Genomic DNA, 18,874 nt, shown 5'->3' on the forward strand with positions numbered 1-18,874 from the left:
GAATGGGAACGCCATTTTCCACAGAACTGATTGGTTAGATTTCGTACCTGTTGGATTATTATCTCAAATACAGGTTAGGTGTATGTGATAAGTCAACATGGCGATGTACGTTGCTAAGAAGTGAACCTCCTTATTGAGTTGATAACCCAGGTTTAGCAGATTTTTCCTGGATAAGCCCAAATCCTGTTTCATAGTACAGGTCTCAGGTCTCACAAAACTAGCTGTCTGTCATGGATAATGGGAAAAGAGGAACTAGTGTCAGTATATTCAGCACATTTGCATTCTCATAGTCCTGCTCTTAGGCTGCGAGGGAACACATGCAGCTCTTAGTTTGTGCCATAAAAATGTGTTAGCCATTTGTAAAGACTTAATAATTAAAGTAATTGAAAACCGAGCGTGAAATTCTCGAATCTGAGCCACTAGGTTATTTTCACAGCTTGGTGTTTGTGTTAAGGAACTAAAGTCCAAATAGGAATCATGGCAAAACTGAACTGCCAGTATGGAGACAACTCTTTGATATAGTGTACAGTGAATGTATTGTCTAGTGTCAAGTGCATTAAATTATATTTTCATATATTTCTGAAGTTTAAAAAAAAAAAGTATGGAAGTATATATCTGAAACGGTAAAACCAGAGGTGGTGACGTACTGTATTTCTTCTTGAAGCTGCTTCATGTAAACGTTTGTTACTTTACAATAAAGGTTTCTCTGCTCTTCTGACGTTTGCATTATTAACTCTTTGGACACAATTCAGTTTTAGACAGATTTTATTAATTCATTTTAGATACATGGAACTCACTAAACTAATGAAACATTTCTATGAATGAAATAAGTTATTACTGTAAAAGAAAAGAACAAAAAGAAGGTCAACAGAAGCTCGGCATGCAGCGATTAGCTGATGATATGAAAGTTCTTAAAGATTCAGACACAATTAAATAATTCAAACCCAAAGAAAAGGAAACCTAAAAGTCGTACATAAATTATCAAGGCTGTCACAATATTGTTGGCTTTAATTATTCTAAAATAGATGATCTGAGCATATACTGTATAATCATGTATGGATATAATCACTGAAGAGTTCTCCCTGACTGCATATAGTGCACCAAGGTTGCTGTCTGTAAAGACTGACTAAATGACGTGTACAGTGTAAGGGGGCAGATTTGGCTGCATGTTTGAAATGTAAGTTTGGTAAACACTTATCTCTTTCCCTGATTCATTACATCGTGTGGACTAAAAGATCTGTCCATTTAAAGTCCGTATATATGCGTACAACAGTCTTATCCCCCAAAAGTATCCTTAAAATCCAAATTAAATGAAACCTTCCACCTTAAAAGAAAGAAAATGGTGTGAAAACAAATTTGGTAGCCCTGCCATGTCACTGAATCATTTTCATTTTTAAATGTTAAATCAGCTCCAAGTATTTCTCTAAGGTGAAGTTAAAAAAAAAGAAAAAAAGAAGCAAAATTCAGTATAGTCCTAAAGAGAGGATCTTCACACCATTACATGCAAAAAAAAAAAAAAAAAAAAAAGAAGAGGAAAAAAAAAGAAAAGTGTTGTGAGTGGTTGACAGGAAGTAAGCAGACTGGATGTGCTGATTTTCTGTTTATCTAGTCGAAGTTTAGCGGGTGGCTGTCGAAGTGAGTAAGCACGTGATTCTCAAACACTTTCTGGTCGCAGTCCAGCGGGAACTGCTCGCTGCACATGGGGCAGATTTTCCAGTGGCTCTCCACGTGCTCCTCAAACTTACTCTGGTCATAGTTGGGTGGGAAGATGACCTCACAGAGGGGACATCGTTTCATGTCCATGCTGCGCGTGGGAAGTGGATGGCAGAAGAGAAAGAGGGGAGAGAAAGCTCACGTTAATAAGCAGTCAAGCAAAGACGTGGGCAAAACAGGAGCACGGCTAATAAAGAGCATCCGTCTGATGCAACGTGGGTGGCCTGCGCTTCATCTAATGGGGTGGGGGGGGGGTGCTGCAGACGTTTTTACACACGTCAATACACAAGTTTAACACACTTGGAGAGTTTGGTTATTATCAAGGTGTGTTACCTGGGATCAAAGCAGAAGGCATTTTGTCCATCATTCACAAATGTGCTGTGAGTTTCAGTTACTGTGGGCTGTTCGCTGGTATTACCCTGAGAGAGCAGCAGAGACAGGGGGAGACGCAAAATGGCATTAAAATAATCAAACGCACATGATACAAATTAGAAGTACTGCATACTGCACATGGGAGAGAGAATATTACATTATTGTTTTGCTTTTCCTCTGACTCCTCATGGCCTTCTGGCCGGCTGTGGTTGCGGGTAGGCTGGATACACACCACATTGCTGTCCCAGGATGGCGGGCCTACAGGGGGCAGCCTAAGTGGCTGGTCATCTGAGAACTCATCCGCATCATCTGCAGGAGGATTTTCAGAGACACGGCTACTGTAAATAAAAAGTCACTCATCTCTGCAATGTTTAGTGAAGACTTCTGAAAAGAAAACAAACCTTTTGAGTCCGAGATGGAGTAAGGGTTCCCAAAATGCAGCTTGCTGGGGCTCTGAGAAACCAACAGAGGGGTAGGGGTATCCTGTGCATACGGGACAGGGTACTGCAGGAATAAAGGCACACTGGACTGGAGGTTCTCCAGACTGGTTTTCTCACTGGTCCCCTGATCTCCCTTCCTGCTGCTGCCCTTCTGGAGCTCCTGACGCAAAAGGGGAATTGAAACAATTTCTTCACAACAGCAAAAACCACTGACAAAATTCAGTCCCATCATGTGCATATAGTGAGAACACTTTGTTTTAACATGTCTTTAAGATATAATCTTAATTTCCAGAAAAAAAACTGATTGCATTCACAGCCCAGTACAACCACACACTAACCTGCTGCTGACCATGGAGCAGCTCCACTGGAGCCTAACGCACTGCTTTTTCACTTGTTCCACTCAGATTCTATCCTGCTGGTCTCGTCATGAAACCCGCAGCCTTCCAGACAGAGAAGCTGCTTTTCTAACCTTTAGGGCATCGCGGCCACATATCTGATTCTATCTCAGTGTGGCTCTCCAGCTAAAAAGGCAAAGCCGCACCATCCATCCCAACACAGAGCTGTGACTTTTTTTGGGGGGAGGGGGCTTTTTGTTGTGCTCACAAAAGCAGTTTAATTAACACCTTCATTAAAAATAATTTTCTCACTTTCAAAGGGAACAGGATTCTGTGTTTTTATGTCAGTAAGAGACGCCAAGTTAATTTACAGTCTAAACCTCAAATTGGGTCATTCTCCTCCTCTTAACTTTAGCAGCATTACCTCAAAGCAACATTTTAGGTCAGTGAGGACCTTGCTGTGGCCTAAAGTAATGGAATGGAAAATAAGAAGTCATTTACTCTGCATCTACAATTAGAGGCATATTAAACACAGACCAGATTGGGAGAGGGGAAAATGGCAGGGGAATGGCACATTTCAGGCAATTTTTAAAATGGAAGGAGTCTATAAAAGAGAAAATGAAAGCTGTCACTAACCCCCTCCAGTTTTTCCTTCTCCTTCATAACAACCACAAGTGTGTCCTTAAGCTCCTTTAGCTCCCGTCCCTTCTCAGCTACCTGGCTCTGTAGAAAGTAAAGGGCACAAAAGCAGAAGAATGAAGAAACACTTTATATACTTAAACTCTTGATGTGCTGCTGATTTAAAAATGTGCAAGTGAAATACAGTCAGACCATAGTGCGTGACGTTAATTGATCACAGCCATAAAAGGCTTCTCTTTGCTGAGGACTGATTTATGCACAATACTGCTCAGAGCAAAACAAACCTGCTTGAATCCCTGTGAGACACTAAGCAAATATCCGCCTGACCTGAGCCAAGCACAGCATTAGCCAAGCAACCAGAGATGAGTCCTGTGAGCCAAGACTTGCTTGTCTCCAGAGCCTGACATAAACAGCAGTAAAATGTCGTCTTACAGATCGTCCCGCTCATAAACAACACTGTCAGAGAAACTGTGTTCAAGGGGAGAGATAGCATCAAAGGCTAGATCCTTGAGCTATACCAGCCATACACAGCGGTAAAAACACAGAAGAGTCCAAATCAGGTCTGCTTTGAAGGAGAGCATCACTGGCAGCTGACAGCTTGGGCTGTGCTAAGTGTCTGCACTCTGCCTACACTAACCTTATAACGATCTTCCTCTGCTGCCAGCTGCAGCTTCAGGTTCTCGTTGGTCTTCAGTTGCTCTTTAAATTTCACTTCCATCTTGGCCAGCTCATCAGCAAACATGCAGCTACGCTCCTTCTCCTCCTAAAGGGCAACACATGATTCAGTTTTCATCACACCACAATATACACAGAGGAGAAAAATAAATGACAAAAACACTGCTCACAAGGTATCAGAGGTGCAGGACCTATAAACAGTCAAAGTAAATAAAAGATTGGTCTGCACCAGCTGAGATTTTTCCACGTACTTCAGCGTGCAATGTTTCTTTTATTCATACCATTGAACTACAAAAGTCTCTCACACGTTTGAACATCTTATTTTGGGACAAAATACAGCAACAAAATAAACAAAAAAAATGTTTCTTACCATCAGCATCTGCTTGCATTTTCTGTATTTGTCGTTCCTGTCCGACGCCTCTCTGCTGATGCCTTTGAGCTTCTCCTGGATGATGGCTTCCAACATTGGATCAGCAGAACCTGGACTTCCTATAGAGTTATGTTTTTATTAGTTTATTATTCTTCAACAAAAAAAAAAAAAAACCCTCTGCAAAATAAAAAATTTACATACGTATCACCAAACTGCTAAGGAACATAATTTAGAGAAACCAAGAGTTCAAAATAAAGCTAATGAGAAATAGAAGATAACTGTCTAAGGAACTACACAACTCCTGTTTTCTAAAGATAATTTTTCACTTCATAATTTGACTTGGGTACCTGGCACAGAAGTGTCTGGACTCCCCGATGGAAGAACTGCCATCATTTCTTGGGCAGAGCTTCTCTTCAGCTCCTAAAGACGAGAAAAATGTAGTGAAGACATAATAACAACAACAAATGCAGAAAAAAACCCAATTCACAAACATATTTACAATGTATTTTACAATGACATTTATAGATGAAAATACATCTTATCTGTATAAAATATTGTGTTGTGTGTTTATATATATATATATATATGAATGAATGAAAGGATTAACACAGGCTTGAGCTACTTTTACTTATAAGAATTTGTAAAAATCCAAAATAACAAAAGATAAAAACTGGGAACAATTATACCAAGATTGAATTTTCCAGTTTCCATTTTTGATGTATCTACAGTGAAATTAAAATAAACTTTCTTTTATACAGTCAGACTGAATGATAATGAAAATGAATTTGTCTGATGTGTTAATTTTCATTTTCAGCTTGCACTTCTTTCCAGTCAAGACTGGCAAAATGACTGAAGGCATTAACTAGTACAAGTGAGGCAGGCGTAGTGTTACAAAGATACAAATGGAAATTCTGTTCTTTCACTTGTTGGGACATGAATACAGTATGTTGGCTGGTATCCGTGGGGACCTACCCCTTGCTGTTCAGAGAGTTTCAGCACTTGTTTTTGCAGTCGCTGACATTCCTTATATTTTTCCTTGTAGTGTTCTGCAGCCATGTGCAGCCGCAACTTTAGATCCTCCACCTCTCTCTGCAGCTCTGCTACAACAGCTGGGTCTGCAGCAGCTTCGTCCTCTGCTTTGGCCTGTTGATGTAAAACATTACAGCAGAACAGATCAGAACTCCGGCCAACTGCAAGGTCCACTGTGACAGTGCAGCGATATAACTTCCTGTGAGTCATTAACTATAATCACTATCACTGTTTATATTGAAGTGATTCTTTAGCATGAGACTGGTGGTCAATAAAAACAGCAAGTATGAGAAGAATTACAACATCTTTCAAATGCAGAAGCAGTTTAAAAAACCCCAAAACAAAACAAACAAAAAAACTGTGTGGGAGAAACGTTTTCTGTTTCCATTATTTTCATACCGTTAACTTTCTCACACAGTGCTCAACCAAACAGCATACCTATACACAACTGGACAATTATATACGATATGATTTATTATCTTTTATTTCTTTATGGTGACAAAATATTAAATGCTATTGTGATCTAAATATATGACACAAAGTCTTCACCCTCTTACATCAACTTTTGAAAGTTGATGTATAATTTTGAAAAATGTTGAACTTTTGCATATTTATTATTTAATGTGTTATTTTAGATGTTACCAGACATTAATCCTTGTTCTTGATCTGCCTGTTTACCATGATATTAAATACGCTTAACTTCAAATGAAGCTCTTTTAAACACGAAAGGCTGTCTGGCTATTTGAGTTTCACTCTTACTGCTTCCTGCGTGGCCTCTGCCTTCATCTGCTCCACCAGGCATTCCAGGCGGACGCACTGGGCCTGAGTTTCAGCCTTGGCTTGGCGGAGGTTGTCAGCCTCAAGTTTAATGCGGTACAGTTCAGACATTGTACGATCGCGTGCACTGGAGGCGTCTCTCAGCTCGGCAGCCAGCAAAGAGGACTGCTGCTGGTTAGCCTGGAGCTGTTCTTCCTTCTGCCGCAGCTGCTCCTTCAGGGCTTTCACATCTCCCTGCAAGAAGTAAACACGTTTAAGGCGACTGACTCTCATTTCTCTTTAAAGATCAGTTATTACATCTCAGTTCTCCTCTTCCTATTCTTTCTACTGGAAATCTTTAAATTTCATATGATATAATAATGAATTATATTAAATACGGTTTATTATCTACTTCTGACCTCAAAACAAAAATCTTTTTTTTTTCTTACCAAGGTGGAAACTTTGGCCAGGATCTCTTTGTACTGTTTGTCCTTCTCAGTGAGGCAAGCCTGGAGGCGCCCCACCTCCTCTTTAAACTGGGCAATGGCATTTTCCTTGTTTACATCCACAGACTTCAACATCTGCAGCTCCGCACTCAACTTAGTGTTCTCCAGCTCCCGGTTTTTCAGGTGAATCTGGCGCGCGCGCGCACACACACACACACACACACACACACACACACACACACACACACGAGAAGTTATAAAACACAAACAGAGTGGGGTTTTTTACCTCATTTATACAACACCGATCACAATCAAAGACCATATTAAAATAAATGTTGCATGACCTCAATTACAAAACAGAGATTGAGATAGGCCCATAAAGTCGTCCTTTTGAAACAGACGCAGTGTGATGGTGCAAGTTAAATTAGGTAGAGGTTTTCTGTGGGAGCACAACAGTATGTGGCACTCCCAGTTCCTGTGCAGTACATACCACAACAAAGACACAGAAACACCAATTGCGCCAGAAAACGGAACAAGGCATGTACCGTTTACAATAAAATACCGTGCAATCGTGTGCCTAAAAAACAAAACATTGAATCTTTATTTAAAGATCATATTGGTAAATTTGAGGATTTAGTATTGATATCAACAAAAATAGAGCATTACCTTGTAGAGTTCCTTCTCATCTTTTTCATTCTTAAGATGAGATTCAAGAACCTCCTTCTCTGCTGTAAGTTTCTTAAGTCTGTCCTTAAGACTGGAGAAACAGAAACAAAAACAATATATAACTAAATAGTGCATATGTTCGCATTAATAACTCTCTGTACATCTAAACAAACAAATCTAGAAAATCTAGTGAATCTGCCACAATCCTTTTACTGAGAATTCACCTGTCTAGCTCTGTTTCCTTTTGAATGCTTTTCTGTGTCACTCCAATCAGATCTTCCTCCAACTGTATGATTCTGGCTGTGGCCTCATCCAGTCTCCTCTTTACCTCCTCTTTCTCTTCCAGCAGGGCCTGGGAAGAATGCTGCACTTCCTGTGAGACATAAGACAGAAGTAAAGTTCAGCTGAAATAAAAAGAAAGCCTCATAATTCATAAAAAAAATACAACACTTCTTGCAGTACCTAACTTCCTAACATACAACTTTCCATCTCTGACTCAAAGCTTGAGGAAAAATGTGTGCAAAACATTAAAATTTTATTGTCTTTGAAATACAAGTCTAATTCAAAATGAACGTGATGGCTTGATAGAGAGTTTTAAATGTTCAAGAAAAAATGAAATGAATATTTTACAATTTGTTTATAGGCAGAATTTTGGAATCTTTATATTCACACACCATAAAAAAATCATATAAAAGTCTAGTCATAAAATTAACAGCCACAAAATCTGTAATCATGTTTTCATCTGAAAGCCGTTTTAAAACCAGCAGATTTATGGCAGAAAATGGCAAAGTGAATTATGACTGACAATGCTTTTAAGACCTAATGTTATACTATAAAAAGCAGAATTACAACTTTGATAATACAGACATCCATATCCATCAGTGTGTGATTTATTTTTTCAGTACATCATGTGTTTGGATACATCTGCATGTTAGGACCCCTTCACTAGGGGGTGCTAAGAGACTGCTGGGCCAAATGTAAAAAGGTCCATGCAAGAGCCAGTGCATTAATACTATAAATCACTGATTTCCACATGTGCTGCTTATTTTAATGACTATTAAAATATATAGCATGGCCTGAAAAGGGCATTTTGTGTTATTTACAAGTTTTAAAACTGCTACAAATACTGCATTTCTCAGCTTACTTGGTTCTCTCTTCTCAGCTGAGCACAGTTCTCCTTCTCTTGCTCACACGCCTTCTGCAGGCTCTCTTTCTCAGCCTCCAGTTCCTCCTTTTCCTGCTGCAGGAGGGCCATGTTTTTAAGCAACTCATCTTTCTCCCGTTGCACTTCTTCCACCTTTTGCTGCCAAGAAAAAACAAAAACACTTTTCAGTATTTTTAAAAGCTTAATTTACTGGTAACATACGACTGAAATCCTAATTTTCAACTGTGCACGCTAGAAATTGATATTGAAGCAAAATAAAACCCAATGAAAATCGATGCGTACTGAGCGCTGCTGCTCAGGCAAATTGTACCTCGAGAATGCCAGCTTTCGTGGTGACCACCAGGATGTCAGAGTTGCATTCATCTTCCACAGTCAGCAGCTCATCCTCTGTGGGGCTGCTGGCACGGAACTGAAATGGTGTGCTGGCCCCTCGGATCTCCCCTTTGTGGGTCACATAACAAAACTGGTAGAACTCGCCATCATCATTGGGAACATAGTACCCTGGGGGAAGTAAATCACTCAGTCAGTGAGCTCAATGTTAGACAACAGAGCAACACGAATCATATTCCTCCACAAGTCTAAACATATCTCAGTTATTAGCGAATCTTAACCTGAACACTTAACCCAAAGTTACAATAAACTGAGAGAAAAAAAAAGGCACAAAAAGAGCACAAATACTACGTAAGTGTTAAGTCCTGGTCTGGCAAATCACTTTAATTGTGCCGGTTTATGAAGGGTGGTATAAAAGACAAAAACAGAACATTAACTCAAATGTCATTAACACCAGAATGGAGATGTCTGGGAAAAGTTTCTCCTCTATCCATCCTGTCCACAACTGCACACTTAACAATTCACTCACCAACCCACATGATATTCAGTTATTAAAAGGTGTCAAAGTTACTGAAAAGTATGTATGCTCTTACCCTGAAAGACCACTGTTCTGTTCACTGCAGTGCCTTCCACATAGTTCTCAGGGAGAGGCGACCACAAGAATGTGTAATAGTCCCTCGCTGTGCTCCAACCAACCTGTGAGACATTGTGGGGAATTCATTCAACAAGACACCCTCACCACATCAGTGCAGCATAATAGCAATGGATGGATTAACAGGGGAACTTTCCCAAATCCGCACGCTGTCACTTCCAAAATATCTCAAACTAGTTTATTGCAGTAATCACAGGGCTTTAAATCTATCTTCGGATGATAGTGTAAGGACATGCCTACTGTAATATTTTTTCATTTACAAAAGTTATCATCTGGAAACCACTCCTGCTAACCATGTGCATGTGGTCTGGCCCTTATCATGAAAAAGCCTAGCTGTGGAAATGTAGCTACAACTCACTTCAAACAGGAAAGTGGAAATAGGTGAAAATTTTATACATAGGCAACTTGAAAATGAAAACCAAAATTTAATTATACGTATTTTATGTGTTGTTAACTGATGACTGATGAGGGGGAAGTGCAGAAAATACATCCATAACTTCAGACTGGTGCCATAAAACTGTCAAACAAAATCAGTGTCACATTGAGCTTGCTGGTTTTTGGTGTGCACTCCCAGGCACAAGCATGCATCTACAACAAGCCCAGTTAAACCCCATTACACCATTACACCTAAGTTGGTTAAGTTGTGGTGTGACTTTCAAAACTCTGCTCTTAAAAAAAGGCAACGAAAAGAAAAATCATACAAGCAAATTGCACTGCAGATACACTGTGTTTCTAGAAAGCTGCATGTAGGAAGCCTTTTTGCAACGTCTGGGCAGTTTATTTTCTCACCTGTGTGCAAACAGCCTGCAGCCACAATACTGTGAGTGTTCATCAGAGCCAGAGATAGAAGGCCCTGGTGCTCCAAAACCCCCAGTGCAGTTCCAGCCTCCAGCAGTAAAAAACAGGAAGCAATTAAAACATGCACCTAGTTAGTGAGTGTCATTACTGAAGGCTAGCCCTCACCAGTCCACTCATTAGAGCTGCAGAGGTGGTGGTGGTGGGTGAAACCTCTGTAGGGAAATTACAACAGAGGACTTTGCAATGTTGTAAATTCCTGTTTTTCCTCATAGATATTAGACAAAAGGCAGAGAAAGTGTAAGGCTACCATAACAACACCAAAACACTGGTTTCAGATCAGTGACTAAGACAAAAACACAGATAACACTGTAAGAGTAAACTTTCCAAAACCTAAAAGAAGTCTGAACGTCTACCTATGCAACATGCTCTTCAGCTTTAACACGATTTTTCATCAGCACTTCAGCAAGAATGCTGACAGAAGTGAGTGACAGTATTCCCCCAGGAAGTACTGTAACATCCATCTGCCAATTAGCCTATATAAATTCAAGAGTTATTCATGAATCACACAGACAGGTTGTGGTCAGACAGGTTAATTATAACGTTGGGTTAGTTTTCTCCTGGGCCAATGCTGACAACCTGCCTCAACATTCCTTCATAAAGCCGAAAACAGCTAGCACCAGCTCCATACTTGCAGTTATGGAACAACAACATCAAACCGACAGGGACCCATACTAAAACAAACATTTCCTTAATCCATTTACCATCAAGACCTTAATTACTTTATCTAATTATTAATATGATTAGTATTAATTTGACCAAACTAGTTTGAAGGTTGCTGTGCTTTTCTATTTCCTCTTAATAAATCATAAGCCTTGTATAATATATAAATATAATACTTGTATAACTATGCATGTGACGAATAAAAAAATCTTGAATCCTGAATCTTAAATAAGCCAGGTTACCGAGTTATTTAGTGGGAACATTGAAAGGAAGAACGAGCCTGTGCCAAAAGCAGCTATAACTACTCTTTGGAGCTCACGCGAATGTTTGTAAAGCTCTATCATTTGCCTGGATAGGTAAATGATAGAGCTTTGGCACCAAGCATTACGTCTGTCAACAGTGTCAATGATTTATACAATTTAAAATCCTGCACTCAGCCTTTTCTGCTGACGCTCTATTGTTTGGAAGCTCAAGAAATTTGTAGTTTTAAGATTTATGCTGCCAGTTGGTGCCTACCTTCAGGCTAAACACAATGTGATGAGGTATCACAATGCAGTACCCAATTTGGTATGTAAACAGCCTCCAGATAATACACGATCCAACTTCAATATGAAGGCATGACCTAATTTATCAGTGAGGTTAGGGAAAGTGTCTCTGCATATACCCACAATAATATCACATGTAAAGCAAAGTGCACACATCAATAGTTGACATAACAAGGACAGTAAACTTAGGAGCTTGAATCAATATTGCAAAGAAATTAACAATTGAACCTATTTCTTGGGCTGTATTACTTGAACTATAGCATGACATTAGAATGAGTGCATGCTGCAAATAACATATATATATACACACACATATGTATATATATATATATATATATATATATATAAAAAACTGAAGTTTTCATCTTCAGTCATCTTTTCCTTTCCACTAAAGTAACACACGTTTTGCAGTCTCAATGCGAGTAAACGATCTGTGAGTTTATGAGTCACAGACAGTCTAGTTGAATCCTATATAACAATCCTGCAATTACCTATTAATGAGTGACACTGTAGTAAGCATTACAATATTGTTACATTATAACCTGTCCAAATTGTAAAAGAAAGGTAACATACTTTTTAACTACAAGATAAGCAGTTATATTTGCAAATTATTTCAAGAGAATTTGGGGGTTTTAATACTTCTATTAGGAAAGGAAGCCACTGTTAACACATGTTTTAAAACTTTACATGCAACTGTGTGCGCCTGTGGCACTGTTAAAGTATAATTTATCAGTTCTGTCTCTTCGTATATGCTTCAGCTATAACATCTGAGGAAATACACTGTTACAACTAATTTGGCTGTGGATTTAGCTTTAACTCATTATTTAGCCATTGTTTAATTCAGAAGACAACTAACAAAATCAGCACAAGCAGATTGAGAGAGAAAGAGCCATAAGGCTGGGTTCGTTAATGTGATGTATTTAATCTTAGCTTCCATCTCAACTTCAGTAGATAAAAAGCATGCTGGTCTTAATAATAAGCCTAAAGTCACGATTCAATGCAGATGAGGCTAATGTAAAGCTACTGGGTTGGATTTAATGCACTTCTATAACAAGGCCCATATGGGACACCCAAGCACATGGTGGAGGTTAAAATGCTCCACTTCCTCTGTCAAGTTTCAAGTGGATAAACTTGAAATCTCTCTTTTATTCCATAGATAAAATAGTTTATACAACAGACAGTCTAGATGTAAACTGCAGGCTGTTCATAATACAAATTAAATTATCAGACAGTATTTTTACTTTCCATTATATCACACATAAAGTGCTCTAGTGGTCTAGTTATGAAAATACACATTGGACTACTTCTGTTAGTACCATCATGGATTCATAGTCCTCATTGATCATAATTATATATCGTGCTTTATTATTCCGCTCATTCACCTTGAAAATGCCAACCCAGTCCTTTGGATGCGGTTTGATGAACTGTGTCAGGGTATAGTGACACTCCAACGCAGCATGGGGCAGGTAGCTCTTCCCCACATTCTGGAAGATGACGTGGGCAAAATTTGACGTGTCCATGTTGTTGCTTAACAATGTCCTATCCAGGAGCAGTGCCATAAAATCCACTCAGCAGTGGCTACAAAGGAAGACAAAAGCAATCAAATATATATGAAATGCCCACAGAAACAAGTACAACAAATGACTGGAGTAGTGAAAAGACAAACTAGTCAACTTCAATGAAGGTTTAATCATTCGATTCCTAAATTTTGGCCATAGAATGTAATTTATGATAAATAGACTGTTTTTTTTATATAGCGCTTTTCCACTCTACTTGAGCATACTGTCTAATATTCACACACATTCACACTCCATTAAACATATTAGGAATAACCCGGGGTTTTGTCCAAATACTTGCAGACTACAGCAGTCAGACATCGACCAACTAAACCCCTGATTAGTAGATGACCTGTTCTACCTCCTCAGACACTACTACCCCTAAATATTTATTCAATGAACTGTTTAGTTTACATTAATATAAAAAGTATTCCAACGTAAATGGTGGTTTTTAACCAGTTTAGCTTTCAGGCAAGCTAGAGTTAGTTTGACACAGCAAATACAATCCTTATTATCTGCAGACATTTCTCAATGAGCCCTTAAGATATGTTAGCAAGTGGATGGACAAATCTATCTTGAACTTCAAGTCCCATTTCATTTTGGTAAGCGGTATGGATTCCTATTTTCAAACCTCCATGAAATCAAAGCATTGGGAAGTCCTTGTGAAAGTGTTAAGTCAAAAAAAAAGAATAACTTCAACACTGTCATTAAGAATTTGATTTAAATGGCTGGCAAGCTTGTAATTTGCCAGCAGTAAACTCAGCCACGGTTCATGACAACCAAATTTTATTCAAGTCGTGACATTTTAGTTCCAGAACATGTCAGGAAAAAAATTAAAAAGAATTACAACAGGAAACCACTAGGGGTGCAATGATACTCGTATCGATATTGAACCGTTCATACAGTGCTTTTGGTTCGGTACGCATATGTATCAAACAATACAAAATTTTTAATTTATTTTATCAACTTTTCTTCTGACGATGCTGTCTGTGTTGAGCGCTCAGTGGATCTGCGCTCGACAGTGCAGCCTAGGCGGAGTAGTCGAATGCAGATTCACTGAGCGCAGGGCAAGCTAGCGAGACAGAAGTTAAGCTCTCCTTACAACATGGCAAATTGAACCCCCCACTAGAGCTGGGCGATATAAGATTTTTTCATATCACGATATGTTTTTTTCATTTCAGGCGATAACGATATCTATCAGTGTAAAGTAATCAGTGTAAAGTGTGCGTGTTAGTCCCCATAGGGAAATAGTTCCTCTGCATTTAACCCATTCACCCAGTGAAGCAGTGGGCAGCCACCAGTGCAACGCCCGGGGAGCAGTGTGTAGGGACGGTACCTTGCTCAGGGGTACCTCAGGGTAGCCGTTCAGTGGAGTTGAACCCCCGACCTTCCGATCATGGGGCCACCACTCTACCTACTGAGCTATCCCTGCCCCCAACTATCACGATATAAGCCAAATAACTATATTTGTAAGATTTAAATGTGCCGTTGCTCACAAGTAAAATGTGAAATAATCAGCAGCTTGTTTTGATTTAAATATTTATTTCCCATAATAAGTTCAACAGGGTAGATGTACTTAAGGAACATGAGACTTTTTCAGATAAATAAAGGCAAATATTGCAAACTACACAAAAGGCAGCCGCTAAAGCGTTTAAGTTTCAAAATAGAACAAACAAAACAGACTAAATTGTCAATTCCCCTTAGAAACAAAATATTAATTCTAAAAATAAATCTTGGTTTGTTTTACAGAAGAACAGACAAAACTGACTAACTTTTGTCAATATCAAATAAACTGAGAACTAAAAGGAAATTCTCAATCTCTCCTTGTTGTATAGCTTAGCTTTTCAAACAGTTTTAACAGTTACTTTAGTCTGACAAAAGCCGAATGACGAATTAGCGCTTCCAGTCAGAGACCGAGGCTACGTCCACACGTACACGAGTATTTTTGAAAACGGAGATTTTCCGTTTTCGTTTTAAAAAATAATCCCGTCCACACATAAAGGGAGAAATGAAGGAAAACGCTGCTATGAACATGCCAAAGCAGCAGGTGGCGCTAGATTCCTAACCGTGCAGAAATGTTGGCCAATCAGAAGTCTAGAAGCCTCGGTGGGAAAAAGTAAACAAAGCTGCGGCATAGAAGCAGAACCGAGTCGTATGTGTGGAGGGACAGTAACTGTGTGTATATGTAAGCATTTAAACACTGCAGAGAGTAGAATTGACAGTAACAGTATTGTAGAAATTCATTTCACCGAAACAATAACGTGGCGCACAGTGTGACGTCAAAAAATGCGCACACCTTTGACGCTGCGTTTTCTCCGTTTTTCTAGTCCACACGTAAATGCAAAAACTGAGTTTTTAAAAATCTTCGTTTTCAGTGACCAAAAACGCCGTTTACGTGTGGACAAAAGGTGCAAACGCATAGAAAAATCTGCGTTTTCAAAAATACCCGGGTACGTGTGGACGTAGCGCATGCACCAGTTTATTGTATTTCCAGACTTGCTTTCGGCACAATTTACAGTGCACGCTACTCTGTTTTTTGTCAGACTTGAAATAGCCGAAATACCTTCACACTACGGAACTTCTATGGCTCTTCCGTTCGACAATCTCTCCGGCATTGGAACCATCATCTGTTTTCTCTTCGGTAACCTTCGGTCACGCTCAGTTGATTTCTCTAGTCGGCACACTCATTTCCTCCATTACCCGGGCAGTACGGTGGCTGGCTGCTTTCCAAACAAATACACATGTGCGGCTTGGCACTTGTGCTGTACGTAACAAGTCACGTGACGTGACGCTGCGGCTGTGATTGGTTCGGCTCTGCGCTACTTAATTTGGATTGGCTGTTCTTTTTTTTTTTTTTTAAGAGGACAAGAGCGGCGAGGTCTATCGCGATAGTTTAATTTTTCTATCGAGAAAAAGTTATATCGCGATACATATCGTTTTCGTTCTATCGCCCAGCTCTACCCCCCACCCTAATTCAGATCTGGCGTTTGGAACTATTTTGGTTTTCATGTGACGTATGACCCTGAAGGTAAGCGCGTAATGGACTAAAGTAAAACAGTATGTTGGATGTGCCACGCAATGCTCAATTACATTAGTGGGAACTAGTGTGTTACCGCAGTTAGCTCATTAATGTGTTGGCCGTCCAGCCCCACGCACAGGGCGATCCGCGGTAGCTCGTTAACAGAGATTTGCCGTGTTGTGGCTTTAACGTCATTTCAACGAGATTAACGCTGACAGCACTAGTGGGAACACAACGAATATGACTGCACATTTACTCCGACAGCATCCTAGTACAAAGACAAGTGGAAGCAGACAAAAACAACAAGCACGCATGCTACAAACTTTACCAGAGTCATTTAGACAGCCGTTAGCACATGATTCTCCTTATGGGGACCTGATATGTTTAATATGCTGCTGAGAGTATGCCCCAGAAGAAGCGTATAATATAGCTTTTATTTTGGAAAGAGCCATTTCTCTGTAATAAACTCTCTTTTCCAAAGATGAGTGATTCCTCAATCAGACATATTTATTTATTTTTATTACTTTGTTGTTTCAGCAACATTAAATTTAAAAACTGTACTTTTGAGTTAAAATATATATTTATAATTTTAATAAATGACAAATTAAAAAGGCATGAACATTTTTTTTGTATCGAAAAAATATCGAACCGTGACACCAAAGTATCGAACCGAACCGTGAATTTTGTGTATCGTTGCACCCCTAGAAACCAACCCATAACTATACACACGGTTTAGGGTCAGCTTTAAAGCCCTTGGAGTGTGTCCTGAGCTGATTATACATTTCAGTTGATCTCAGGATGTTAATCTCAAGAAAAAGCCCTGACACAGTAGAGTAAATATTGAAAGCTGAAACAAAGTTACTCTGATAACAAAGACAGGCATACAAAAGCCTATTAGAATATGATAGTATCCTTGAGATTTAGTTAAACATTTATTTTCTTGAAAGCAAAGCAAAGAAAGCTCTCCAAAGCTAGAAAACACATTACCCAGCAGTCTTTTAATTTGTACTTTGTATATACCTCTGATCACTTTACCTGCACGCGAAAGTAATTTTTCAAATTAATACAGTTTGTAATAAACGATCTAATACAAACAAACAAACAAAAACACTTGTTGGGTTTTTTTATTGCAAACAATCCGGGAGATCGGGTATTCTTCTTGTAAGTGTAAAGTAACAGGGAATCTACTTTATAAGCCTGGATGAAGCATGGCTCCGTTGTAATTTATACTTAGCCACATTTTAGATACTGAATACATTCTTTCAATTCATACGCGATCTACTCTTTTAATACGCGAGGGGTTACCACTGAATTTTAAATTGTGCCTCTTAATGACGATATATCCTAGCACGCGAGGTGACACAGTGCCAACTCATAAGAAAAACTAGAGAAAAACAAAGCTTATTGGCCTACTACCACCAAGTTAAACAACATAAAAAACCCGGCCACGTGAGTAAGAAGGGGGAGGGATTTTCCATTTGGGCCTTAGCCAAAATATTTTTCTTCGACGTAATTAGGCCTTTGACTCAAAACATTTCCCCAGTCGATGATCGGAAATTCAGCCAACACAGCCATAATCCACATCAATCGAAAAAGTTATCAACCCTAAGTATAACATCAAATTAAAAAAAAATCGCAAATGGAAATGGCTGAATCCGTGGCGAGGCCTAACTTGAAAACATTGACCACATCTGGCTAAGTTAGCTATACAGCTAACTGGCTAATGCTAGCAACATACTTCTTAGGAGACTAATAACCACAAAACAATGGAACTAAACTAAAAAAAACGCTAACCACTCGGTAGAATATCCATTTTAACTCTCTTAATACATGGCGTTAGATTAAACACGACAAAACAGCGGAGAGAGCAGTGCTATTGGGGACAAGGTTAAAGCTAACGTAAACAGCTCGCGACGATGTGTCGCGAGAAAACCTCTAAAAACAAACGCAGATCAGATTGAAATACCAAGAGTCGTATACTTCATCTAAATTATCAAATAAACCATGAACATACCTAGTTGTCATGTTGGGCAGCAGCTGAAATCCCAACGTATCACAGAAACAATTGTTGACGCAGTTCAGTGCTTTCCCCGTGCCCCCTTCCTGGAATAATAATATTACGTCATTTCCGTAAAGGGCCACTAAGAGGAGAAATTGTGACATTATAATTAATAACTTTGTTACAAAGAATACATCGATGATAACGTTGTAGCAATGTGTAGATTCACATGACACACCTTACTTTAGTGGGATTCGTTTATGTTTCTCCCAAGATCAAAACAAAGTATCAAACAAATGATTACTATGTATTTTAAAAACAGCACCAGCAATGTAGTTATATAATAAAATATTTAGGAGTAAAATGGCAATTTTTCTTCAACAAAAAAATACTAATATTAGTTATTTACTGGCATAATTATTTACAGGACCTGAATAATTCTTCCAACACCGTGGAGCTGTGGCTTTGGTCATCTGCAAGAAATCAGAATCAGAATCAGAATACTTTATTGATCCCTGGGGGAAATTATTTAAGAAAACACATGTGCGTAATCGGGCACACTTCTAGATATATATTCATAAAGAGAGAGTATATGTGTGTATATAGAATGTTAGTTTCTTTTCAATCAGAATACATAGGTTACTTCCCA

The 18,874-nt window shown here is 39.0% G+C and overlaps 1 protein-coding gene across 1 annotated transcript; it reads right to left on the reverse strand.

The window, feature by feature from the left end:
- Positions 1 to 747: 747 nt before the first annotated feature.
- tax1bp1b (Tax1 (human T-cell leukemia virus type I) binding protein 1b) lies at positions 748 to 18,355 on the reverse strand. The gene is made up of 18 exons (XM_085473611.1): positions 18,241 to 18,355; positions 13,034 to 13,229; positions 9,530 to 9,632; positions 8,917 to 9,107; positions 8,586 to 8,744; positions 7,666 to 7,814; positions 7,442 to 7,532; positions 6,779 to 6,964; positions 6,333 to 6,584; positions 5,517 to 5,687; positions 4,892 to 4,964; positions 4,545 to 4,663; positions 4,137 to 4,262; positions 3,497 to 3,583; positions 2,487 to 2,685; positions 2,243 to 2,394; positions 2,047 to 2,132; positions 748 to 1,804 (listed from the first exon to the last, which is right to left on the reverse strand). The coding sequence occupies exons 2-18, from the start codon at positions 13,208 to 13,210 to the stop codon at positions 1,606 to 1,608; spliced, it is 2,520 nt and encodes an 839-aa protein (XP_085329737.1). The 5' UTR covers positions 13,211 to 13,229; positions 18,241 to 18,355; the 3' UTR covers positions 748 to 1,605.
- Between the last annotated feature and the right edge of the window lie 519 nt (positions 18,356 to 18,874).

The sequence above is a fragment of the Copadichromis virginalis genome, linkage group LG11 (genome assembly GCF_057382275.1).
Source record: "Copadichromis virginalis isolate Kocher_CV1m ecotype Utaka linkage group LG11, C_Virginalis_male_GT1.1, whole genome shotgun sequence".
NCBI lineage: Eukaryota > Metazoa > Chordata > Actinopteri > Cichliformes > Cichlidae > Copadichromis > Copadichromis virginalis.

Excerpts from the sequence above, each read along its gene's own strand:
- tax1bp1b (XM_085473611.1), bottom strand. The coding sequence starts at position 13,210 with ATGGCACTGCTCCTGGATAGGACATTGTTAAGCAACAACATGGACACG. Across the intron at positions 9,633-13,033 it reads ACTGGGTTGGCATTTTCAAG|GTTGGTTGGAGCACAGCGAG; the intron begins GTGAATGAGCGG and ends AATGTCTCACAG. Across the intron at positions 4,965-5,516 it reads AACTCTCTGAACAGCAAGGG|GAGCTGAAGAGAAGCTCTGC; the intron begins GTAGGTCCCCAC and ends TCTCGTCTTTAG.